This window comes from Hemibagrus wyckioides, linkage group LG06 (genome assembly GCF_019097595.1).
Source record: "Hemibagrus wyckioides isolate EC202008001 linkage group LG06, SWU_Hwy_1.0, whole genome shotgun sequence".
NCBI classification, from domain to species: Eukaryota; Metazoa; Chordata; class Actinopteri; order Siluriformes; family Bagridae; genus Hemibagrus; species Hemibagrus wyckioides.
This window is the reverse complement of record NC_080715.1, coordinates 34,934,355-34,959,748: the sequence shown is the minus strand read 5'-3', so window position 1 is coordinate 34,959,748 and position 25,394 is coordinate 34,934,355. Positions and strand designations below refer to the sequence as shown.

Here is a 25,394-nt window from a genome sequence, read left to right as displayed (position 1 = left end):
TTCTTTTGAAGCAGATACATGGGGTATTGTGACTGCTTGTATCAACTGTGCCCAGAGTAAAGATCCACATCAGTGTTCTCAAGGAAAATATTACCTAACCTTATCCCTTTACCCAAAATCTTCACAACATGCACCCAACACTCTATAGTGCTCTTTTACCGGGATGTCCCTGCTTGAGTGCCAGTTCTGGTACAATCCTCTGCTGTTACTGGAGCAGAAGGGGTCCCCTCAGCACAAAGGTTTGTGCATGGAGAAGGTTTTTCTGTATATGAGGACGTGGTGGGCCCTACATTGGGCCCTACTTAGTACAGCAATTCCAGGCCAGTCACCAGCACGTATCTATGCTATATCCTGGACACATGGTTTGCTCTCCACCTGGGATTGCCCTCACTCAGTTTGCCCTGTAAACTGACAACACTCTCTCACCCCCACCAGTTTGTCGGCCTCTTCAAGATAGATAAATGATGTAAAAAGTAAATGATGACATTTTCATTTGAAAACTAACATTTATTTCTTATCTAAAACTGTCAGAAAACTATTTTTCTGGTTTGTGTGAAGTGGTAGCCCAGTGATTAAGGTGATACTGATCAGAAGGTTGTGAGTTGAAATCCCAGGCCCACCAAACTGCCACTGCTGGGCCCTTGACCTTGCTGTAAATGGCATTTCCTCTCTTGCTTCCCTGGTTCATGTGGATCAATATAACCTTCCATCCACATGGAAGGTTTCCCATCTCAAACCCATGCTAACCTGTCCCTTTGACTCTGCTAGCTGCCCTCCCCCTGTATCTCATACATAGCCAATTCCCTAGCTAAAGTTCAAGCCCAAGCTCTACTAATACCTTCAGCAAGGGCATGATGGGAATCCAGTATAGTGCCGTGGGTTTCTGAAACAATGTTCCTTAATCTCTAGCTACAGGCACCTAATTTCCCTTCTCACCAGTCAAAGTTTCCCATCTCAAACCCATGCTCACCAGTCCATTTTACTCTGCTAGCTGCCTTTCTCCTGCCCATGTCTCATCCATAGCCAGCCTGCCTTCACCATCCTTCACATGCTGGAGTCGCATGTGAACTCTCCTGGTTTCCTTATCAGATGATTCTCAACCCATGCTTAATTTTATACCTTACAGACCTTGAGGATCTCTATTTCTCTTTCAAGTGATGAAAGCTTTACATCAATTGACTGGACTCAGGTTAGCATCCAGTCATTTTAGCCCAATATCCAAATATAAGTTAATCAAAACAGGCTATAAAAAACAGATATTAGCAAAATCTTGTAGTTGCTTTAAATCAACAAAAAAAAAAAGTACATTTGGTAAACACTCTTATCCAGAGCAACTTATATTCATCTCATTTTATACAGCTGAGGTATGGGTTAAGGGCCTTGCTCAAGGGCCCAACAGTGGCAGTTTGGTGGGCCTGGGATTTCAACTCAGAACCTTCTGCTCAGTAACACCTTAATCACTGGGCTACCACTTCACACAAATCAGAAAAATAGTTTTCTGGCCATTTTAGATTAGAAATAAATGTTAGTTTTCAAATGAAAATGTCATAATTTACTCTTTATTCTCTACTATATATTCAAAAGGCTATCTCTTTGTATTCTTGTCATTAAATTTCTGACCTTATCTACTGTATATTTTCAGGTAAGTGTAATTTTTCAGTACTTTGTCCACTCCTGGGTGTCATACATAGTGTCAATATCAGTTCTGGTATTGTGTTTCGAGTCTCTGTGTTACTTGGTCATGGACTGAGTAATACCAGTGTGTATCACCTGTCTCTATTGTGTGTATGTAGTACAGACACGCACCTTTACCTGCACTTTCCACTGTCAGGTTGATTCATGGTTTGATTTTATGCTTCAAGCCTGAGGGAGTCGTGATGCTTTACATAGCTGAAGTGGAGCAGACATGTACTTCAAAAGAACTGCTCTTCTATTAAACTTACACACTCTTTTTCATTCACTCTTTCCCACACACACACACACACACACACACACGCTTATTCACATAAAGAAAAAGATACCATTAGACCATTAGAGATCACAGTAAATCATAGTATCCGATTAGAGCAATTTTAAAGCCGGCTTTTAAGTCGGTAAAGACTTTTAATCTGTTCTGTGTGCACGTGTGTGAAGAAAGAGAAACGCACAATTCAGGTGTTATTCAGGTGTATAATTTGGATTTGATTAATAACTGCGCTTTCATGTCTGTGTCAAAAGCGAGGTTTGAAGAAAGAGCTCACGCGAGGCTAGAACTGTTTAGAAAATGTCAAGCCTGTTGGCACGCATAAAAATTCAAGGATTTGCAGTCACGAACTCAATCGTTGTTGGTCTGAGTGACCGGCTATATAAGATATAAAGGAGTGACAAATGAAAGAAAAAAGTGTCTTAGTAAGGTCCTGGAACCTTCGCACAGGTTCTGCACATCTCTGGAGTTTTACTGGAGTGATGAAGAAGACTGTCTGTGTTTTAAGGCTGAAGTTGGAGAACATCTAAAACATCACTCCAAAATCTGGCATAGTGGTGCGTGTTCTAGTGGCTGTAAAGGACACACACAATTTCCATCATTTGGTCAGTCCTTGTGCCCTGTAAATAGGGGTGGAGTCATCCTGGAGGAGACCACTCCCATCAGGATAGAGATGTTTCATTACAGGATAAAGGTAAAGAAACTGTGTATCGATTTTGTTGTAACCGAGCCAAACTGTTCCACCGTAATGTCTGCAACAGCATAAAAAAGACATTAGTTTTCCTTTAATTTAACATTTTACTTTCACCTGCCTATGAACAAATGTGATTATTTGTGTGAACAATAACAAAACAATAAAAAGTTTATGTGAAAATAACAGAATCGTGTAAAAATCAAAAGAAAAAAGAATTAGCTGTAAAAATGACATGGAAAAAATGTGTAAAAATTTAATGAAAAAAAAAATATGTAAAAATCACATTAACTGTGTAAAAAAAATCACATGAAAATATATAAATTGTGTAAAAAATCACATGAAAGTAAATAAATCATGTAAAAATCATATGACAGTAAATGAATTGTGTAGAAATCGGATGAAAATGAATCGTGTAGCAATCACGTGGCAATACTTGATTTAAAAATCACAAAAGAATTAATAAATTGTGTAAAAATAGACATAAAAATAACCAAATTGTCTAAAAAATCACACAGAAACAAATGAATCGTGTAACAAATTGATATAAAAAAAAATCAATTATGTAAAAAATTGTAAATACAAAGTGGGCTACATATGAAAAATATAGCATTGTGAATTTTTTGACACTCGCTACAAGATTTCTGTGACGCTTTCCCACATTGTTTTCATCGCAAAGTGAGTTTTTCTTCCTGTTCTGGTGATTTATGGACTAAGTGATCGAAACATCATCCATCATGTCTTCGCTCTGCGTTTATTTGCATGCCATGTTGTTGCTAGATTTTTTTTTCTCGTTATCAGCCCACGATTTGAGATAACTCAAATTCCACTTTCTGTTGGTCTCTGTTTGATCTGGCGTACCCTGGGCGTCAAGGCCAGGTGCAGAGGAAATGGCCCAGGGGCCGAGGGGCGGGACTTCCTGTCAGGTCTTTTTAGGAACCTGTCAATCAAACAATAAATCACTGAAGAGTCGGAGAGGAGGAGCGGGCAGCACTGTGGTTGCGGTGCTCAGGAATGTATGTGTGCATACATCTACATTGGGATGTATAGGAACTCTAACGAGCGAGTCGTATCATGAAAATACTCAGAAATTTGACTAACCACAGCGAGACCACAGTGGCTGAATACGAACATGTCTCCTCAAGCCAGAAGAGAACAATATATATTATTTTCAATACTAACCTTTATGTGGCTCAATATGATTTGAAATCAAAATGGCTTTCAAAATGTTTTTCTTCTGCAGTTCATATATTTGGCTTCAGAGATTATTTGAAGCCACAGACCTTTTTAATTCCCTTCTTATATTTCTAAAGAAAACCAATCAACACCTAACCAATCAGAATGGAGAATTCAACACCCCTCGTGTTATAACATGCTGTAATTTAAAACATTGTTTAAAAATTATTCCTTTGTTATAATGACATGAATGAATTCTAGGGAGCTTTATCAGGCATTCGAGGTTCTACCCACGCTTACAGGAGGAGTTATAAACCTTGATCAATCTGGGCTTCATTCTGACATCAGTAAAACGTTTGCACTGAAGGTCTGGAGGCCATGTTGAGGGTCATAAAATCCTGCTGAATGCCAAACTGGTGTCACCGTCTGTACATTCAGAACAAGGCGCACACTCACCAGCAGCTGCAAGCCATTTTCTCTCTTCACAGAGCTTCTTATGAGAGGCCAATTGTGTGGCAGCACACACACACACAACTCACATGAAGTTGCATAACACACAGGGAAAGTAAAAAAAAAAAAAGCTTGTAAAACAGATTTGAACCTCTCCATCGTCCCGTACAGACGCTCTAATACTTCTAGTGTCTGCTTTCCTACATGTGTCACCCTTAACGTGTAGAACTTATAGGAGGTGAATATGTGTGTGTGTGTGTGTGTGTGTGGTCTCCTGAGTGTAAGTGTGTGGATTAGTGTGAATTGCAGGTTCCCAACACCCACACTACTGCTTTGGGTTTAATTACAGAGCACGGTGTAGACCGCAGAGACGAGCCGGGTCACCACACCCGAAAAAAGATTTGTATAGTCATCGATCTCTTCATTCTTCTTTAATCACTCAGAATAGCTCAGAAGGTACAGATGAGGGCAGAGCGCTCGGAGAACGACAGGAAAGAGCCTCATTTCTGGGGCGAGAGAGTCCTCTAGAGGTGGCACGAATAACTGGACTGCTGGATTTTATTAAGACAGCACTGGAAAGTTGAACACAGTGTAGGTATTTCAATAAAGCTGCACATAAAATAAATAAACAAATAAATGTGTGTAAATTTCATAGGAATGTAACTGAATTTAATAAATAAACTGTGCAAAAAAAAAATCAGATGAAAATAATGATATATATATATATAAATATATTATTTTTAAATTGTAAATGTTTTTTTTTATATTATTTTTAAAAGGAATTAATAAAAAATTTATTTCATTTGTTATTCATCAATGTTTTTACATTTATTTTTGCAGACATTTTTTAAAAATTGCTATTAGTTTATGAACAAACTTACTTTGTTCAGGAATCAATTTTATTTACATATTTTTTTTTAAAAAAAGAAAGAATTAAAAATTAATTTCAGTGGTTAAATATTTTTTACATTCATTTTTGCAGACATTTTTAAGGAAAAACTACCTTTTACTTACTGTGTTCAGTAATTATAATTTTATTTGTTTTGACTTTTTAAAAGGAATTAATTAAAAATTAATTTCAGTTTTTATTCATACATTTTTTACATTTATTTTGTAGACATTTAAGGGAAAACTACTTTAAAATTGATGTTAGTTATGAGCAAACTTACTGTGTTCAGGAATCATAATTTTATTTATTTATTTACTTACTTATTAAGGAGCTCCTACATTTCACAGATGAAAGAGCCCAAAGCCCCACCCCCTTTTGTTTTTATTGCCTTGTGTCAAAATCATCTTTGATTCATCTTGAGTCACGATCATGTAGAGGCACATAGAGGCACTTTTTCACCTCCTGCTTCAAGTTTTTAAAGAATAAATTCCACTCACGGGTTTTGTGCATTGATTTATTGAGCTTAACACTTAAACCCATCTAATGACAACAAAAGCATTTTCTTACTTGCTGTGAAAGTAAATGAATAATAATGAAAGCATTTTTTTTAAACACGCTGCTAGTTTAGTGTTTGGAGCCACATCATCCACTTCCTTGTCTGTTACTCAGGGCTGAAGAGGAACGCTCAGAAGGCTTTGAAGAGCTGGTTAGGGAGATAACCAAGCTGCAGGAACGATGTCTGAGCTTCTCGCTCCAGGTTAGCAAGCTCCTGTACCGTAGGGGCCAAAATATCCACATGACCCTTATAGAGACCACCTGAGAGAGAGAGAGAGAGAGAGAGAGAGAGAGAGAGACAGTGAGAAAGTGTGTGTGTGTTGTGTACAGTCAAAACATTTGTCTGGAGTCAGGAGATTTACACTGTTTTGTTTTATAAGCTAAACACTCATCATGGTTTCATACAGTCACACGTACACCTCCAGCTGCACATACACACACTCACACAATGTACGGGCACACCTATACACACACAGACACGTGCAGACACACACACTATGTATGTATGTATGTGTATATATATATATATATACATATATACATATATATATATATACATATATACATATATATATATATACATATATATATATATATACTCATACATATATACATATATATACTCATACATATATACATATATATACTCATACATATATACATATATACATATATACATATACATTATATATATATATATATATATATATATATATATATATATATATATATATATACACATATATATACACACACATGTGTATATATATATATATATATATATATATATATATATATATATATATATATATATATATATATATATATATATATATATATATATATATGTATATATGTATATATATATATATATGTATATATATATATATATATATATGTATATATATATAAATATATATATATATATATGTGTGTATATATATATATATATATATATATATATATATACACACACACACACACACACACACACACACACAGTCAGAAAAACACAGACAGACAGACACACATACACACAGACAGGCACAGACCTCCAGCAGCTCGGCGCTGGCCGTAAGTGACCTTGCCATCAAATTCGTCTATGGGCACCTTGATGTCCGGCTCACACTGAGTGATAGTGCACTTCAGATGATCCTCGATATCTCCCAACAGCTGAACACACAGAGCACAACACTCCCATTAGACCTCACTCTAACAGTGTGTGTGTGTCAACTAAAGCCATCGTCAACTAAAGCCATCGGTCTTTATTCTTCGCGGTTTAAATAAATGATTATTCTTCTTCAAAGTTCTGAAGAGAACACCACACTGTAATGGAGTTTGTGAAGATGTCGGGTTACACCTCAAGACTCTGTTGTTGATTATTTTGCTCGTTACAGCGCACGAGGGCGTGGTTTTTATTCCTTACACCATCAACATGTGTCCATTTAATTATCTTCCACCTCACATCTGGAGCAGAAGATCCTCACCTCCTTCTCGTTGTACCAGATAGTGCAGCCTCCATCCTCCTTTAACCTGGTGTTATAGCAGCCTCGGCCTCTGTTAGGACACACGTGATACCATACCTACACACACACACACACACACACAGACACGAACAGAGCACACCTTCATGACTCTTCACTTCCGGCTGCTCCATCACGTTACGCCTACACACACTGTTCTAAACATGTTTCCAAAACATCTCCAAACACACACACACACACACAAACTTCTACATGCACCATTTGTTCTTTACCTTCTCCTTTTCCATGGCAACCAGAGAAATGGCCAGACCCATCCTGTAGGGAAAAGACAGGAACCAGTGATACAGAGGAAAAGCAGAAAACATGAAGTGTACATTACTACTCAGAAATAAACAACAAACACACACACAGATGCAGAGAGACAGACAGAAGCACACAGACTCACATAGTCACACACAGAGACAGACAGATGCACACAGACACACACAGATTCACATACCCACACAGACAGACTCACACAGAGTGACAGACACAAAAATAAACACACACAGACAGACAAGAGACCACACTTATACACACACACAAACAATGATAAAGGGGAAAACAGCAAACCAGAATGCAGAAAACACACATTAGTATTGCAAGCAAACAAACAAACAAACACAGATCACTGTGTAAGAGCAGTGATGAGTTGACCTCTCAGCTCGGCCCACTCGTCCGATACGATGCACATAATTCTGCTTCTCATCCGGCAAAGTCACATTGATGACTGAAAGAAGAAGGAGAAAAAGCCAGTGTTTAGCTGGTGAGTGGACGAGTGTGTGGTCATGAACTCTCAGACAAAACAAAGCATGTACTGAACATAAAGAGTCACAAATTTTAAAATAAACTAGCTAATAATTAGTTTTAAAAGAAATACGATCTGAGGAAGGAAGAGAATATGAAACATCGTAAATAAGGTGTTTGTTAATAACAAGACAAAACACCACACACCTCCTGACCGATCTGATGACCTAAGACGCTAAGTGTTGCTTAAAATCAAGACTCGTGACTTTAGGAGGTTCCGTTGCAGCTTCTTTCCATTAGAACTTTATAATCGAGAGAAGAAGCATCAGCACAAAGATGCAGTGCACTGGGCACTTTATTAGGAACACTGGTAAATGTAAGCAGTTAGCTAATCATGTGGCAGCAGCACAGTGCACTGAATCAGGCAGATACTGGTCAAGAGCTACAGTTCACATCAAACAGAGAAAGGTGAGGAAAAAAGGTCTGAGCTCTGTGGCTTCCAGATGGAATGGACTGAGTATTTCAGGAGCCGCTGATCTCTGGGAATTTCTCGAGGGTTCACACAGGATAGTGCGAGAAACAAAAACCATCCTGCGAGCGGAGGATTAGCTGACAGGAAGTCTATAGCAACTCTAATAAGCACTCTTTACAAGCACAATGAGCAGATAAGCATCTCATGCACCCTTGATTGTTCCTAAAAAAGTGAATATCAAACGATCACAACAGCAGTCAACTAGAATGAATCTGAAATGTTCTAAACAACCGGAAGAAATTAAACGCACAGTTCTCTGGTTTCATTTAAATCAACATGGCTGCATCTCGGTAAATATTTGTTCTCACGGTGTTCCTTTAAACGCTTATTATTAGTTCTTACCATAAGGGACGCCGCGGATGTCGATTCCTCTGGCTGCTACATCTGTGCAAATCAAAAACCTCACTTCCTTTTTCTACAGCGAGATCAAGAACACAGTCAGACATTCAGCATGTTGCTTAAAACTAAAACTACTAATACTAGTACTAATAACAATAAATAGTTTTTACCTTGAAGCGCTCCAAGTTGTATTTGCGCTCGTTGGGCTTCCGGTCACCGTGAAGACAGACACACGAGAACTGATGTCCTTTCTTGTCAGGACCTGAGGAGAGGAGAGAGAAACCAGATAAGCTACAGGTGTTTCTAATATAGTGGCCAGTGCATATACATTATCTGCGAACGTGAGAATTAAACGTGTTCATGTATAGAATAATTGCTATGGTTATCGAGTTCACCTCCTCCCTGTGCGATCAGGTACTGCTCCATGTTGTCGCAGTCGATCTTCGTCCTGCAGAAGATGATGGCTTGGTCCATCTTGTGCTCCTTAATTGCGCGAACCGTGTACTCACCCTTCAGGATTTTGATGGCCTCTGACCACATCTCTAATCAAAGGCAATAAGAGAGTTGACTGTAACTGCTAGCTCTGAAAACCACGGTCCTGATTTGATTGGATTAATGATTCTGGATCTTCAGGATTTCAATTCACAGAATTCACAGAATAAAGGGTCACATTTTCTTTCTGTATAATAAACAATGCAACCATAGTTCTTTGAACACAGGTTTAAAATATAAACAAGATGTACTACCGGATCAAGAAATCTTTAAAAAAAATAATAATAATAATAATAATAACAACTACACATGTAATTGAATAAACAAAGTAGTGAGTGAAATATACTCAGCTTCACGGCAAAAATAGAGCTCCAAAGGAGGCTAAAGTGACCGCTCTCAGCGGCCTAGAGTTGTTTAAAAGGTGGCTGGATATTGTACACTATATTGCCAAAAGTTTTGTGACGTCTGCTTTTACATGCACATGAATGTATTATGAAGTTGTCCTGCCCTTTGTAGCTATAACAGCTTCAACTCTTCTGAGAAGGCTTTCCACAAGGTGTTTATGGGAATTTTTGGCAATTCCTCTAGAAGCACATTTGTGAGGTCAGGCACTGATGTTGGATGAGAAGACCTGGCTCACAGTCTCCGCTCTAATTCATCCCAAAGGTGTATATAGTGAATATAGTGTATGTTGGTCGCAGACTGTATGTTGTCAGACTGTTGGTGTTCAGTTGCATCACACTAACATGCTGCTGATGTATTTCCTGTAACAGCACAACCCCATGGTGGAAATGTAGGTTGTTTACCTGGAGTGTTGGCTCCTGGCCTTGTGTTGTCTTTCGCATGCACTTCATCAGTCTGTAACAACAACAAAAAAATGCATCTTTTGACTCTCTCATTCATAATTCAATACAATTTCATTTGTATAAAGTTTTTTAAAAAAAGTGGCCATCGTCCCAAGGCAATATGGAAATATTTTGTAAACATACCCGGATGTGGCTTTTGCCCAGTCTTTCCCAGAGCCGGTCGTTTTTGGGGTTCACGGGTACCACCACGTGATGCACCGTCTCAGGTATAGAGTCTTCACCTTTTAGATCCACCCACGTGGGGAAGTGCATGATCTTCTCTGACAGCTTCTTCACATCGAACGAGTGCAGGGTGGCCGAGCAGACGATCACCTACAGCACATTCACACACACGGAACTCTCTCAACAGTCTGGAATAAACACAAACCTCAAAACTTTCTTACTAAGAGTCTACAAAACAGCACCTGCAGTCTCTTTCCATCTGAGGTGACCTGGGGGATCTTGTTGAAGACCCTCATGATGAAGTCGGTGTAGCCGGCTGTAAGGAGTCCATCCTGCAAAAAGACAATGAAAGAGTGAAAGAGGGAATTAACACTAGAGCTGATCTGGATACAGAATTGTACTTTTTTGTGCGGGTCTACGTACACATTCATCAAGAACCAGGAAGCGGACTTGGGAGAGATCAAGTTTTCCTGTGGATATGAGATCATCGAGTCTACCGGGCGTGCCAACCACTATATCAGCCTGAGAGAGAGAGAAAGAAAGAGAGATAAAGAAAGAAAGAGAGAAAGAGAGAGAGAGAGAGAGAGAGAGAAAGAAAGAGAGAAAGAAAGAGAGATAAAGAAAGAAAGAAAAAGAAAGAAAGAAAGAAAGAGACAGAGAGAGAGACAGAGAGAGAGAGAAATAACTCAGTAATGAGTTTCTGTGTGTGTGTGTGTGTGTATTGTTTTGTGGCGAGTTGTGTAGTAAGATCTGTTGTGAGGAGTGGTCTGAAACTGTGTGTGTGTGTGTGTGTGTATTGTTTTATGGCGAGTTGTGTAGTAAGATCTGTTGTGAGGAGTGGTCTGAGACTGTGTGTGTGTGTGTGTGTGTGTATTGTTTTATGGTGAGTTGTGTAGTAAGATCTGTTGTGAGGAGTGGTCTGAGACTGTGTGTGTGTGTGTGTGTGTGTGTGTATTGTTTTGTGGCGAGTTGTGTAGTAAGATCTGTTGTGAGGAGTGGTCTGAGACTGTGTGTGTGTATTGTTTTATGGTGAGTTGTGTAGTAAGATCTGTTGTGAGGAGTGGTCTGAGACTGTGTGTGTGTGTGTGTGTGTATTGTTTTATGGTGAGTTGTGTAGTAAGATCTGTTGTGAGGAGTGGTCTGAGACTGTGTGTGTGTGTGTGTGTGTGTATTGTTTTATGGTGAGTTGTGTAGTAAGATCTGTTGTGAGGAGTGGTCTGAGACTGTGTGTGTGTGTATTGTTTTATGGTGAGTTGTGTAGTAAGATCTGTTGTGAGGAGTGGTCTGAGACTGTGTGTGTGTGTGTGTGTGTGTGTGTGTATTGTTTTATGGTGAGTTGTGTAGTAAGATCTGTTGTGAGGAGTGGTCTGAGACTGTGTGTGTATTGTTTTATGGCGAGTTGTGTAGTAAAATCTGTTGTGAGGAGTGGTCTGAGACTGTGTGTGTGTGTGTGTGTGTGTGTGTATTGTTTTATGGCGAGTTGTGTAGTAAGATCTGTTGTGAGGAGTGGTCTGAGACTGTGTGTGTATTGTTTTATGGCGAGTTGTGTAGTAAAATCTGTTGTGAGGAGTGGTCTGAGACTGTGTGTGTGTGTGTGTGTGTGTGTGTGTATTGTTTTATGGCGAGTTGTGTAGTAAGATCTGTTGTGAGGAGTGGTCTGAGACTGTGTGTGTGTGTGTGTATTGTTTTATGGCGAGTTGTGTAGTAAAATCTGTTGTGAGGAGTGGTCTGAGACTGTGTGTGTGTGTGTGTATTGTTTTATGGCGAGTTGTGTAGTAAAATCTGTTGTGAGGAGTGGTCTGAGACTGTGTGTGTGTGTGTGTGTGTGTGTGTGTATTGTTTTGTGGCGAGTTGTGTAGTAAGATCTGTTGTGAGGAGTGGTCTGAGACTGTGTGTTTGTGTGTGTATTGTTTTATGGCGAGTTGTGTAGTAAAATCTGTTGTGAGGAGTGGTCTGAGACTGTGTGTGTGTGTGTGTGTGTGTATTGTTTTATGGTGAGTTGTGTAGTAAGATCTGTTGTGAGGAGTGGTCTGAAACTGTGTGTGTGTGTGTGTGTGTTGTTTTATGGCGAGTTGTGTAGTAAGATCTGTTGTGAGGAGTGGTCTGAGACTGTGTGTGTGTGTGTGTGTGTGTGTGTATTGTTTTGTGGCGAGTTGTGTAGTAAGATCTGTTGTGAGGAGTGGTCTGAGACTGTGTGTGTGTATTGTTTTATGGCGAGTTGTGTAGTAAGATCTGTTGTGAGGAGTGGTCTGAGACTGTGTGTGTGTGTGTGTATTGTTTTATGGTGAGTTGTGTAGCAAGATCTGTTGTGAGGAGTGGTCTGAAACTGTGTGTGTGTGTGTATTGTTTTATGGTGAGTTGTGTAGTAAGATCTGTTGTGAGGAGTGGTCTGAGACTGTGTGTGTGTGTGTGTGTGTGTGTGTGTGTGTGTGTTGTTTTGTGGCGAGTTGTGTAGTAAGATCTGTTGTGAGGAGTGGTCTGAGACTGTGTGTTTGTGTGTGTATTGTTTTGTGGCGAGTTGTGTAGTAAGATCTGTTGTGAGGAGTGGTCTGAGACTGTGTGTGTGTGTGTGTGTGTGTGTGTGTGTGTGTGTATTGTTTTGTGGCGAGTTGTGTAGTAAGATCTGTTGTGAGGAGTGGTCTGAGACTGTGTGTGTGTGTGTATTGTTTTATGGCGAGTTGTGTAGCAAGATCTGTTGTGAGGAATGGTCTGAGACTGTGTGTGTGTGTGTGTATTGTTTTATGGCGAGTTGTGTAGTAAGATCTGTTGTGAGGAGTGGTCTGAGACTGTGTGTGTGTGTGTGTGTATTGTTTTGTGGCGAGTTGTGTAGTAAGATCTGTTGTGAGGAGTGGTCTGAGACTGTGTGTGTGTGTGTGTGTGTGTGTGTGTGTATTGTTTTGTGGCGAGTTGTGTAGTAAGATCTGTTGTGAGGAGTGGTCTGAGACTGTGTGTGTGTGTGTGTATTGTTTTATGGAGAGTTGTGTAGCAAGATCTGTTGTGAGGAATGGTCTGAGACTGTGTGTGTGTGTGTGTATTGTTTTATGGCGAGTTGTGTAGTAAGATCTGTTGTGAGGAGTGGTCTGAGACTGTGTGTGTGTGTGTATTGTTTTATGGCGAGTTGTGTAGTAAGATCTGTTGTGAGGAGTGGTCTGAGACTGTGTGTGTATTGTTTTATGGTGAGTTGTGTAGTAAGATCTGTTGTGAGGAGTGGTCTGAGACTGTGTGTGTGTGTGTGTGTATTGTTTTATGGTGAGTTGTGTAGTAAGATCTGTTGTGAGGAGTGGTCTGAGACTGTGTGTGTGTATTGTTTTATGGCGAGTTGTGTAGTAAGATCTGTTGTGAGGAGTGGTCTGAGACTGTGTGTGTGTGTGTATTGTTTTGTGGCGAGTTGTGTAGTAAGATCTGTTGTGAGGAGTGGTCTGAGACTGTGTGTGTGTGTGTGTGTGTATTGTTTTGTGGCGAGTTGTGTAGTAAGATCTGTTGTGAGGAGTGGTCTGAGACTGTGTGTGTGTGTGTATTGTTTTGTGGCGAGTTGTGTAGTAAGATCTGTTGTGAGGAGTGGTCTGAGACTGTGTGTGTGTGTGTATTGTTTTGTGGCGAGTTGTGTAGTAAGATCTGTTGTGAGGAGTGGTCTGAGACTGTGTGTGTGTGTGTGTGTGTGTGTGTGTGTGTATTGTTTTGTGGCGAGTTGTGTAGTAAGATCTGTTGTGAGGAGTGGTCTGAGACTGTGTTTGTGTGTGTATTGTTTTGTGGCGAGTTGTGTAGTAAGATCTGTTGTGAGGAGTGGTCTGAGACTGTGTGTGTGTGTGTGTATTGTTTTATGGCGAGTTGTGTAGTAAGATCTGTTGTGAGGAGTGGTCTGAGACTGTGTGTGTGTGTGTATTGTTTTGTGGCGAGTTGTGTAGTAAGATCTGTTGTGAGGAGTGGTCTGAGACTGTGTGTGTGTGTGTATTGTTTTGTGGCGAGTTGTGTAGCAAGATCTGTTGTGAGGAATGGTCTGAGACTGTGTGTGTGTGTGTGTGTGTGTATTGTTTTATGGCGAGTTGTGTAGTAAGATCTGTTGTGAGGAGTGGTCTGAGACTGTGTGTGTGTGTATTGTTTTGTGGCGAGTTGTGTAGTAAAATCTGTTGTGAGGAGTGGTCTGAGACTGTGTGTGTGTGTGTATTGTTTTATGGCGAGTTGTGTAGTAAGATCTGTTGTGAGGAGTGGTCTGAGACTGTGTGTGTGTGTGTATTGTTTTATGGCGAGTTGTGTAGTAAGATCTGTTGTGAGGAGTGGTCTGAGACTGTGTGTGTGTGTGTATTGTTTTATGGCGAGTTGTGTAGTAAGATCTGTTGTGAGGAGTGGTCTGAGACTGTGTGTGTGTGTGTGTATTGTTTTGTGGCGAGTTGTGTAGTAAGATCTGTTGTGAGGAGTGGTCTGAGACTGTGTGTGTGTGTGTGTGTGTGTGTGTATTGTTTTATGGCGAGTTGTGTAGTAAGATCTGTTGTGAGGAGTGGTCTGAGACTGTGTGTGTGTGTGTATTGTTTTGTGGCGAGTTGTGTAGTAAGATCTGTTGTGAGGAGTGGTCTGAGACTGTGTGTGTGTGTGTGTGTGTATTGTTTTATGGCGAGTTGTGTAGTAAGATCTGTTGTGAGGAGTGGTCTGAGACTGTGTGTGTGTGTGTGTGTGTGTGTGTATTGTTTTATGGCGAGTTGTGTAGTAAGATCTGTTGTGAGGAGTGGTCTGAGACTGTGTGTGTGTGTATTGTTTTATGGCGAGTTGTGTAGTAAGATCTGTTGTGAGGAATGGTCTGAGACTGTGTGTGTGTATTGTTTTGTGGCGAGTTGTGTAGTAAGATCTGTTGTGAGGAGTGGTCTGAGACTGTGTGTGTGTGTGTGTGTATTGTTTTATGGTGAGTTGTGTAGTAAGATCTGTTGTGAGGAGTGGTCTGAGACTGTGTGTGTGTGTGTATTGTTTTATGGCGAGTTGTGTAGTAAGATCTGTTGTGAGGAGTGGTCTGAGACTGTGTGTGTGTGTTGTGATGAGGTGACATGATGCCTTGTTCAGAAAAACTGCAGTTAGCTCCTCAGAATACTGCAGAGTTTGCTTGATTTGATGTTCATTTCCGTAACCACGGTAACAGTGAACTTACCCCGCTTTCCAGAACGGATAGCTGCTCTTTGGCTGCCACGCCTCCGATGATCAACAAATCTCTACAACACAACAACACAAACACAATGAGCTTCACCACTGAGACACTCAAAGGTCTGATGTAAAGTCCACTCTGTACTCACTGGAGTTTGGGATTGTCCACGTATTTCTTGAACTGGCTGATGTTGTTGAGGGTCTGCTCTGCCAGTTCTTTCGACGGCTCCACAATCAGAGCTTTAGGGGAGTTAGAGCTCGTCTTCACCTGACTGACCGGGGCACTGCCTACACACACACACAGTCTCAGACCACTCTTCAAAACAGATATTACTACACAACTCAACATAACACACACACACACACACACACACACACACACACACACACACACACACACACACACACACACAGTCTCTCTCTCCCTCTCTCCCAAGTACACACACTCACTCACTCAATCTCTCTCAAACATTCAAACACACACACACACACACACACACACACTCTCTCTCTCAAATACACACACACACACACACACACACAGTCTCAGACCACTCCTCAAAACAGATATTACTACACAACTCAACATAACACACACAAACACACTGTCTCTCTCTCCCTCTCTCCCAAGTACACACACTCACTCACTCTCAAACATTCAAACACACACACACACTCTCTCTCTCTCAAATACACACACACTCTTTCTCTCTCCCAAATACACACACACACATGCTCAAACACACACACACACACTCTCCTAAATACATGCACACACTCACTCTCAAATACACACACTCTCTCTCTCTCTCTCTCTCAAATACACCCCCCCACACAGGTCTCTAGTGAGCAGCTCACCAGTCTGAGTGGTTTTGACCGCATGGCCATCAGGAGCTTGATCCAGAGCAGTGAACCCTTTTTTGGGGGGATGTTTAAACGACTCTCCCCCGAAATTAAACTTCAGTTCAGCATTCTGTTCATTAAAAACAACGAACAAAGAGCTTTTTACATCAACAACACATCTCTTGATGATTAAATATGAAATATTTAAACATGCTAAAAGAAAACATGACGTGTGTACCAGCAAAGGAAAATAACAAACATTTGTTACCTTCAGCACACAGGAAGCGAAGAACGGCTGATTTCTCATGTTCTGGGGAATCTCGAAGGCCAAGCCCAGATCATTCCCTGATATAAAACAGTGACATGTTCTTCAGATAAACTGATCAAGCATGATGTGTTGTGATGAAAAAGAGAGAGACAGAGCAAGAGAGACACAGAGTGAAAGAGAGAGAGAGATACAGACAGAGAGAGAGAGAGAGAGAGAGACAGAGAAAGAGAGAGAAAGAGAGAGAGTGTTGTGATGAAAAAATGGTTTGTTTGAAACACTGAGACGAACCATTTTTGGAGAATGACAGGTGGCCGCTCTCCAGGTCGATGTAGCAGCCGATGGTGTCGTGCATAGTGAACTCCTGTTTAATGAAATGGAAATAAAATAAAACTTATTGATTAATATAGCAAAAGATCTCAATGTACCTGAAATAATTAAACCCTGTTAGCTCACCTCTCCATAACTATCAAACTGTTTATTGTGGGATTTCTTCCCCGTCCCTCCGAAGCCGAAACCGAACTTGTCCGTACCTGTGTGTGTAAAGGTGTGTCCTGATTCTGGTAACATCTATAAAAGTCTCACACATTTATTCATTATTTTCATCTGAATGTATCCAGTACAACAGTCCTTAGCCCTTAGACCTGAGGGTGTTGCTAGGCATCTGCATAGTATTACAGCTAGCTGGTTGCTAGGTTGTTGCTATTGGTTGGTATTCAAAGTTGTTGCTAGGGTGTTGCAACCACCTTGCTGTTATCCCATTTGGTATTATGGTATTGCAATGGTATTCCTAATGATGGTTAGGGTGTTATGGTATTACAGCTAGTTGTTAAGTGTGCTGCTCATTACTTGATAGGGTATTACAGGGTGTCGCTAGGTGGTTATTATAACTGTTGCTATGGTATTTTTCATGTTTTCTTCAGTTTATTATTTCAAAAACAACAATCAGTGTAGTAAAAGTGTAGTAATGTTGTGTTCGTGTTAATTAATGTGATAAATGATGTGAGTTACAGGAACTTTAATGTAAAGTGTCATCAAAAGAAATATCAGAATAATACTACAGGCTTTTACTCAATACCTGGCATCTAACTGGCATCAGTTTCTGTTCAGATCAGTGTGTGATGTGAAAACCCTGCTGTTGTCATACCCAGGTCCAGCGAGGCTTGACTAGTGGACCATCCGATCCTGCACAAGCCCTGGTCATGGCAGGAGACTTCATAGTAGTACTTTCCTAAAAAATAGGAGAAAAAGATTTTCTGGTGCTTTAAAATAATCTTAGACTGGATGTAGGGATTCGCTCCTGTTACTGAGACTCACTGCACTGCTATACATTTACATTATACTTTATACTACAGTCCACTGAGTGAATCTTAGGCTGCGTCTCAATCAGCTCCTAGCTCAGTAGTCTGTCTCTCTTTATTAATCACAAAATCAGACCAAAGTCTTACTAGAAGATTTTCTAAACTAAAATAGTTGATATTTTCTGTGTTTTTTCCTGCGGATATTCACAGGAAATCGAGTTATCAATGTCCCAGTGCACAGTGATCAGACTCCTTACTGCTGTACACCATGTACTGATTCAATACCTAGCTAGACTGAGACGCAGCCTTAATCTTTATCTGAAGCCCAGATCTGACCTTTAGTCACAGCTCTGGTGGATCGGCAGCCATGCCACTCCTTAAACTCTCTGCTCTGGCAGCAAAGCCCGTCAGGTCCGATAGCTGCAGAACAACATCAAGATTAGAGTTTTAATCTCTGGTGAATTTGATATGTTTCAGGAAATGTGAAAGAAATTGTGTTGTGTTTGGATAAAATGCATTATCTATTATAACTATTAGATTTTCATATTTTATCATTTTTTAAAAATATTTTTAATATTCTGATAGTTTTATATTTCTATTTGCTAGATTGTTGGCATGATATTCCTGATTGTTGCTAGGCTGTTGCTATGCTATTCCTGATTGTTGCTAGATGGTTGCTATGGTATTCCTGATTATTGCTAGATGGTTGCTATGGTATTCCTGATTATTGCTAGATGGTTGCTATAGCACTCATTATTGATAGTACGTGGTTGCTATGGTATTGTGATTGCTGCTAGGCGGTTGCTATGGTATTGCGTTGGAATAAAATGCATTTTGAAGGCTGTGGTAACCTATAAGAGAAAATATGCCTGTACATTTTATAAACCCTTTCATTTACACTTATATCCTTGAGTAACCTTTTATAGGGTGCCATTACTTTTGCCAGGATCTACATAATCTTGGAGTATTTATATAGATTCCTTTCTTTTAAGGTTTTACAAAATCTTTCCCAAATGTGTGCGCGCATTAATTAATTAATTAATTAATTAATTAATTAATTAATTAATTAATTAATCAATCAATCAATCAATCAATCAATCAATCAATCAATCAATCAATCAATCCTGATAACAGAATTCTGATACAATTACACAAAATCTCAGGCCAGTTACATGATCTAAAATTTGATCAATCGATGTTCACAGGAGCGTCTCTTTAATCGTGACTGTATTTTTAAGCTGTCTAGATTTGGGTGCCATTTCTTTAGGGAATAAACTCCAATTGTATTTGTATGTGATTTAAAAAAATGCTGTGTTTGTGTTTCCAGACAATTAAACATGAAGTGTTTAAAGTTTAGTGTTTAATGTTTAAAGTGTTTAATGTTTAAAGTGTCATTTAGTGACTCACCGAATGCTGGGCTTCGGTCGTACGGGTTCATCTGCCATTTATTAAAGACTGAAACGTAAAGAAAAGCAAAAAAAAAAGAAAAAAAAAAGGAGAAAGTTTACACCAACAAATTACACATTAGATCAGAGCGTACCACAGCATGCTACAGTAGCTCCTCCCCCTTCCTGTCAATCACAGAGCGCATGCTACAGTAGCTCCCCACTTCCTGTTAATCATATAGCGCATCCTAAAGTAGCTCCTCCCCCCTTCCTGTCAATAACAGAGTGCATGCTACAGTAGCTCCTCTCACTTCCTGTCAATCACAGAGCGCATGCTACAGTAGATCCTCCCTCCTTCCTTTCAATCAAAGAGCACATGATACAGTAGCTCCTCCCCCTTTCTGTCAATCAGTCTTTATATTCTTTATACTGAATTAAAATGTCCCATAAGTTCATTTCTATTCTGGTATGATGTGGGAAAAAAGGGTTTAAAAAAGTACATGACAAACTTCCTCCACACACACACACACAGTAGAGTAAACGCAGTGTGATGCTGCCTGTGACTCAATAGTCTCAGAGAAAGCATGTGTAGTAGCCTGCAGTGTGAAAGGGAAAGCAGACTAAAAACTACAGAAAATTTCTCTACAAATTACAGGGAAAAAATGGAAGAAAAAAACAGCGCTGACCTGCTCCTCCTGTCTTGACAGCAGCACGGCCTTTCTTCCCCTCCTGATGATCTTTCAGAGTCTCATACACAATCTGGATCACTGGGATGCTGAAGGCCTACAAAATCATCCAAAAAGAGAAAAAGAAACATTTTATATGACCGAATTGTGGCTATGGGATGCGTCAGGTGAGTACCTTGATCTGATGAGATACACTATATTGCCAAAAGTTCTCCTCTAGAAGTGCATTTGTGAGGTCAAGTACTGATGTTGGACAAGAAGGCCTGCCTCACAGTGTCCGCTCTAAATCATCCCAAAGGGATTTTTTCATTGAACTCTATGGGGTTGAGGTCAGGACTCAGGCCAGTCAAGTTCCTCCACACCAAACTCACTCATCCATGTCTTTATGGACCTTGCTTTGTGCACTGGTGTAGTCATGTTGGAACAGGAAGGGGTCATCCCCAAACTGTTCCCACAAAGAGCATGAAATTGTCCAAAATGTCTTGCTATGAAGCTGAAGCATTAAGAGTTCCTTTCACTGGAACTAAGGGGCCAAGCACAACCCCTGAAAAACAACACCTGAATTCAATGATTTGGAGAGGTGTCCCAAAACTTCTGGGAATATAGTGTATATAATCATGAAAGAGACTGATGATGATCAAACACTGGACTCTGTGTCCCAGAGTGCAATAATGTTTCAGTAGCACGAAAGCTGAAGCTGATATGGAAAAGTTAAAAAGGTAGACAAACGGCATTGTGGGTAATGCAGAAATGTTTATAAACCCAGAACGTCTTGACCCTGAAGTTTACATTTTAATGTAGAATGTGAGAGTCACTCAGCTGGATTTTGCTTTCAATATGAGACACAATGTGCGTGTGTGTGTGTGTTATAACCTACCCCAGTTTTGCCACTTCCTGTCTCTGCAGCCTGCAAGAAACAATTTAAACTGGTTATAAAAACAGTGTGCACGTGTCATAACGCAGCAGAGCTGACAATTTAAGCAGCAAAACCCCTCACCATGAGGACGTCTCCTCCGCCGAGGATCAGGGGAATGGACTCGGCCTGGATGTCGGTGGGAAGCCTGAGAAACAGCAACAGATCATCAGTGATAAAAAGCTGATTCAGTGAGAACTAAACTTACAGTAATGTGGACTAATGCTGGCGGCATAGCAGCTCTGGCTGTAGGACTGGACACTGAGGTCACAGCTCTTTTACAGTTCTGACTTAACTTTTTTCTTTTTTTTTTTTTTTACTTAACCTAGTGCTAGGACTCAGTGAGTGCACATCACTCATTTTCAGGGAGAGCTGCTGATTTCCAGTGACTAGATGTGGGCGTGTCCAGTGGCATAACGAAGTTCAGAAAATATTTAAATTCATGCAAATATGGAGTGAGGTCATAACAGAGTGACATCTTTACACACGGCACACACTCCTTCTCCTTCATCTCGTACGACACCATTAGCTCCACCCACTGAGGAACGTTGTTACTATGGCAACCAGAAGTAGAAAGGCCTACTGAAGGCTTTATAGTACACAGACTGGAGATTTGTGTGAACACGGCATGGCCAAAAGTTTGTGCACCCCTGACCATTACATCTATGTGTTTGTTCAACATCTCATTCTAGATTTTTCCCTATTTACAGCCTGGTTTTTTTTACCTAAAGATACTTTTGCAGCCAGAATTCTGTTGTGTTTCCAATAATCTATTAACACCGCGGTATTTTTAGATCATACCGTGAAAATATAATATACCGTAAGCCCTAACTGTCCTAAATCCACAGCTGAAGCCACGATGGACATGACGTGCACTAGATAGACAGTATGTAGTGTGTAGTGTAGTTATATATACGGAGTGATTTGGGACACAGCCCATGAGTAGACGTGTTTAACTTACAGCCAGTCCATCTCTTCAACAGCCTGAGCGATTTCAGGCATCACGCCCATTTCTACAGGAATGAATCCATAAAAGGTTATATTTACAAACACGCCAAGGTACATAAACATAATCTTATTATACATTAATCTAATAACAACGAGAAAGAACTCTCATTACCAGCAAACGCAGCCATGGTTGCCTACTGAAAGCAACCGGATTTGACAAGCGTGCTTAAAAATATATGTGTCCGTGTGCACCACACAACCAGCTGAACTTTAGTTCCGAGGTTTTATTTTTTTTATTTTGTGGCCATAGTAAGGTTTCTCTCTTTTCTTTTTCACGTGAAAATTTGGTGAGGGTAGCAAAACGAAAACACATTTAACACACTCCACTTTTCACATTTATAAACCAATCTAATTTACGATTACAGCAGTCTACGTGAATTTGATCTTTGAGCCTCTCGGGCCACCGTAGGTCGACGCAGGCGCGAGGCGTTTGGCTAAAACATGGCTGCAGATTCTATATTGGAGGATGAAGAGGAGAATATTTTGTATGATTTGCTCATTAACGCGGAATGGCCGCCCGAAACTGACACGCAGGTGAGGACGGTTTCGGCTTTTAACCGCTTTCGGCTTTTAATTGATAACCGACTCGTTGTTGATTATTTTTTTTCTGACGCTAAACTGCCAAAGCCACGTAGTTCAAGTCAGCAGGTTTCGTGTCAAATGACTTCCTGCTCCCTATCTAAGTGCACTACGTGGGGTATACATATAACCGCGTCCGCGCACTCTGTAGTTCACTATGTTTTACAAACGTGTTATTTGGGATCAGACTCAAGTTCAAGTATAAATAAAGCAATATTGTTCGCGTTATGCTTTTAGAAATTACTGAATACATCTTGTTATAAAAGTAAATTACTTTAACATGTATTTGTTTTACTTTTATTGTTTTATTTGCAGGCACGAGGATTAAAAGAGCACAGTTCCTCTCTAATCGCCAAGGCTGTGACAGGTATGAGCACCTGAACACGTGAACACCTCAGCTCTAAAAAGTGTCATTTACTAAATAAATTATTTAAAGAAATCATTTAATTCTATAATATAGCATAAAATTAATATTGTGATTAAAATGAATTTCATAAACTGAAGATGAGGATTTTTTTGGCGGGGTGGGGCGGGGGGCAAAGCAGACTGAAAGTAAAAACAATCAGTTTCATCAATCATCAATTTTTTCAAAAGCTTCGACACACATCATCGTTAAGAGCAAAAGGGGACCATTTTATCTGTCTTTTCTCACATTGTGTAGATTTTATCCCTAAAAATCAAAAATATCCCCCATCTTCATCATCTACATGCAGTGACCTGAATTCTTCTCATTTCCCCAGAATAACATGAAACAATATGATGAAAATCATGTCATGCTTTAAAACCTTTCTTCCTCTTAATTCTTGTTTAACTCGAAAATGTTATTTTACAAAATATAATAATTTCCTCTTTGATGGCTTAAGAAAACTCTCAGCAGCATATATTTAGATCATTTTCTTCTTTCTGTCTCTGTCGCTGTTTTTATTTGTCCATATACATTAGTCCCATATAAATAAAATTTATTCTGATCTTTAATACGTTGTTCTGCTAATACAGAGAGCTGAAGTGCTCTGAAACATTTCTGGCAGCTTGTTAGCTCCTTAAATGTGTCACCTTTTGGTATCTGATCATGAAAAGATCTTTTTCTCCACAAACAAACAAACAACCATATTGCCGTACTATCCTTTTATTTTATTTTTTTTTTTAACTTAGAATTTATTTTTAGAATTTTTAACCTTATTTCTATGGTAGTGCTTTAGTCGTTACACTTATCATTATTGTTTTTCTCCCCAGGACCTTTCCGCTTCATTCTGCACTACCTTTGGTACAGGTAAGTCTTCATCAGGGAAATGTTTATGCTGCTTTGTGGAAGATGATGAAGTGAATTCCCCAGATTAGGACACACACAGTACTCAGACTTGCCTGACTTCACATGTTTTGTAATGCTGCAGCCTGGAGAAACGGTATGTAGAGACCAGGAGTAATTCTCAACACGGTGCTACCATCACCATCGTCATCAACACCATCATTATCATCATCATCACCACCATCACTATCGTCATCATCATCACCATCACCACCATCATCATCATCATTACCACTCCCCACTCCTCTTGCTCTCTCTCTCTTGCCCTCTTGCACTAGCTCTCTCTCTCTTTCTCTCTCACCTCTTTGACCTCTCTCTCTCTCTCTCTCTCTCTCTCTCTCCTCACTCCCCCACTCTCTCCCTCTCACTGTCTTGTTTAAAAGTCAGTATCCTTACCTGTGACCAGTGCAGTGTTACATTCGGATCTGGAAACACTGAGCCCTCTGTTGTGAAGCGTGGTGTTGATGGTAGCACCAAGTGGAGAGAGTTACTCGTGGCGCTCGTGTTTGTTGCTCTGACTAATCCCCTCTTTACAAGCTCACTGACTTTTAGTGGATGGATGTGTTGTATTCTTTGTTTTTTTTAAATTAATTTGTCATTCAAAAATGTATTAATTGTATTCAGATTTTATAACGAATAAAGTTTTATAGCAGTTCAGATCATATGTGTGTAATTAACTTGAAGTCACCTCAAATTGCATTCACCTTCCCTTCGTTCGTTAGAGAACAACATCAAGCTCTTCACATTATTGAGACATGGCAGAAACTGCTTCTGATCATACCAGACTTCATTACTGGTTCATGAAGTCATGCACTGAGGTCTGGGTCAGTCTAAAAACCCTGTTTTGGCAGTTCTACAGTAGGAAAATCTTCAGAAACAGGTTTGTCTTTCGACGTTGTTCGAAGACAGCCAGTGATTTAGAGGAAGTTTGTCCCTCCACATGAGTCTGGATGCAGTGTAACATTTTTATTTTTTACAAAGCACATGTTTGTCAGAATACCCAGCACTATGTGATGGTGTGATGTGTAGAACAAAGCTCTTGAGACAGGAAACTGAAGATAATTCAAAGCTTTGAGTCATCAAAGCATCAGAGACGCACAGCTCTACAGTGACATCTGTTGGACACTAAGCGTTATTACACCACTCCTGTCTGATCTGAGTGTGCTGTTTATAATAAAATAAATAAATAAAGCACTAGTTAGTACTAGTCTTTTAGTTGTAAGCTTTATAAATTTTTTTTAAGATCATATTCTATTATCTCTAGTATAGAATGCGTAATCAGATAGGAAATATTTCAGTCAAAAGAATACAGAAATGTTCATGAATAAATACAAAAACCTAAAGATCGGCGCTCCGTTTCACTTTTCTCATGATTTTAATATCACGTCATGTCCTGATGTAGTATATAGATGGCGCTGTGCGATTGGCTGCCTGTTACTGCAATCTTACTCCCTTTTTCTTAAATTCGTCTTGAAAATTGTGGGACGAATAAAAGAGTCTTATCTTATTTGATTTTATGATTCATTTATAATGTACAGACACAGATACATTATTATACATGAATCTTTTATGAAGATGGAGTCTGAATGCTGTTGA

General features: G+C 39.8%; 2 protein-coding genes across 4 annotated transcripts in view; one reads left to right on the top strand and one right to left on the bottom strand.

Moving 5' to 3' along the window:
* Positions 1–5,669: 5,669 nt before the first annotated feature.
* ddx1 (DEAD (Asp-Glu-Ala-Asp) box helicase 1) lies at positions 5,670–22,117 on the bottom strand. The gene is made up of 26 exons (XM_058393501.1): positions 22,026–22,117; positions 21,867–21,918; positions 20,990–21,053; positions 20,870–20,899; positions 19,993–20,089; positions 19,329–19,376; positions 18,258–18,341; positions 17,768–17,851; positions 17,077–17,153; positions 16,912–16,984; positions 16,624–16,700; positions 16,371–16,485; positions 15,662–15,800; positions 15,520–15,580; positions 10,809–10,907; positions 10,628–10,717; positions 10,347–10,535; positions 10,164–10,215; positions 9,261–9,407; positions 9,036–9,127; positions 8,869–8,941; positions 7,905–7,977; positions 7,481–7,523; positions 7,212–7,307; positions 6,777–6,897; positions 5,670–5,985 (listed from the first exon to the last, which is right to left on the bottom strand). The coding sequence occupies exons 1-26, from the start codon at positions 22,039–22,041 to the stop codon at positions 5,855–5,857; spliced, it is 2,223 nt and encodes a 740-aa protein (XP_058249484.1). The 5' UTR covers positions 22,042–22,117; the 3' UTR covers positions 5,670–5,854.
* A 172-nt stretch (positions 22,118–22,289) lies between these two features.
* Positions 22,290–25,394, top strand: part of nbas (NBAS subunit of NRZ tethering complex) — a 256,830-nt gene continuing 253,725 nt past the window's right edge. For all 3 annotated transcript variants that reach the window (XM_058393499.1, XM_058393497.1, XM_058393500.1), the window contains exons 1-3: positions 22,290–22,447; positions 22,808–22,859; positions 23,726–23,762. In XM_058393499.1, the coding sequence (XP_058249482.1) occupies positions 22,355–22,447; positions 22,808–22,859; positions 23,726–23,762 (182 nt within the window). In that variant the 5' untranslated portion in view covers positions 22,290–22,354. The remainder of the gene's footprint in view (positions 22,448–22,807; positions 22,860–23,725; positions 23,763–25,394) is intronic.

Bases quoted from the DNA above. Each gene is read 5' to 3' on its own strand.
- ddx1 (XM_058393501.1), bottom strand. The intron at 20,900-20,989 runs GTGAGGGGTTTT...TGTTTCTTGCAG, and splicing joins GCGGAGGAGACGTCCTCATG to GCTGCAGAGACAGGAAGTGG. The intron at 7,978-8,868 runs GTAAGAACTAAT...TTCTTCTTTCAG, and splicing joins CATCCGCGGCGTCCCTTATG to TCATCAATGTGACTTTGCCG.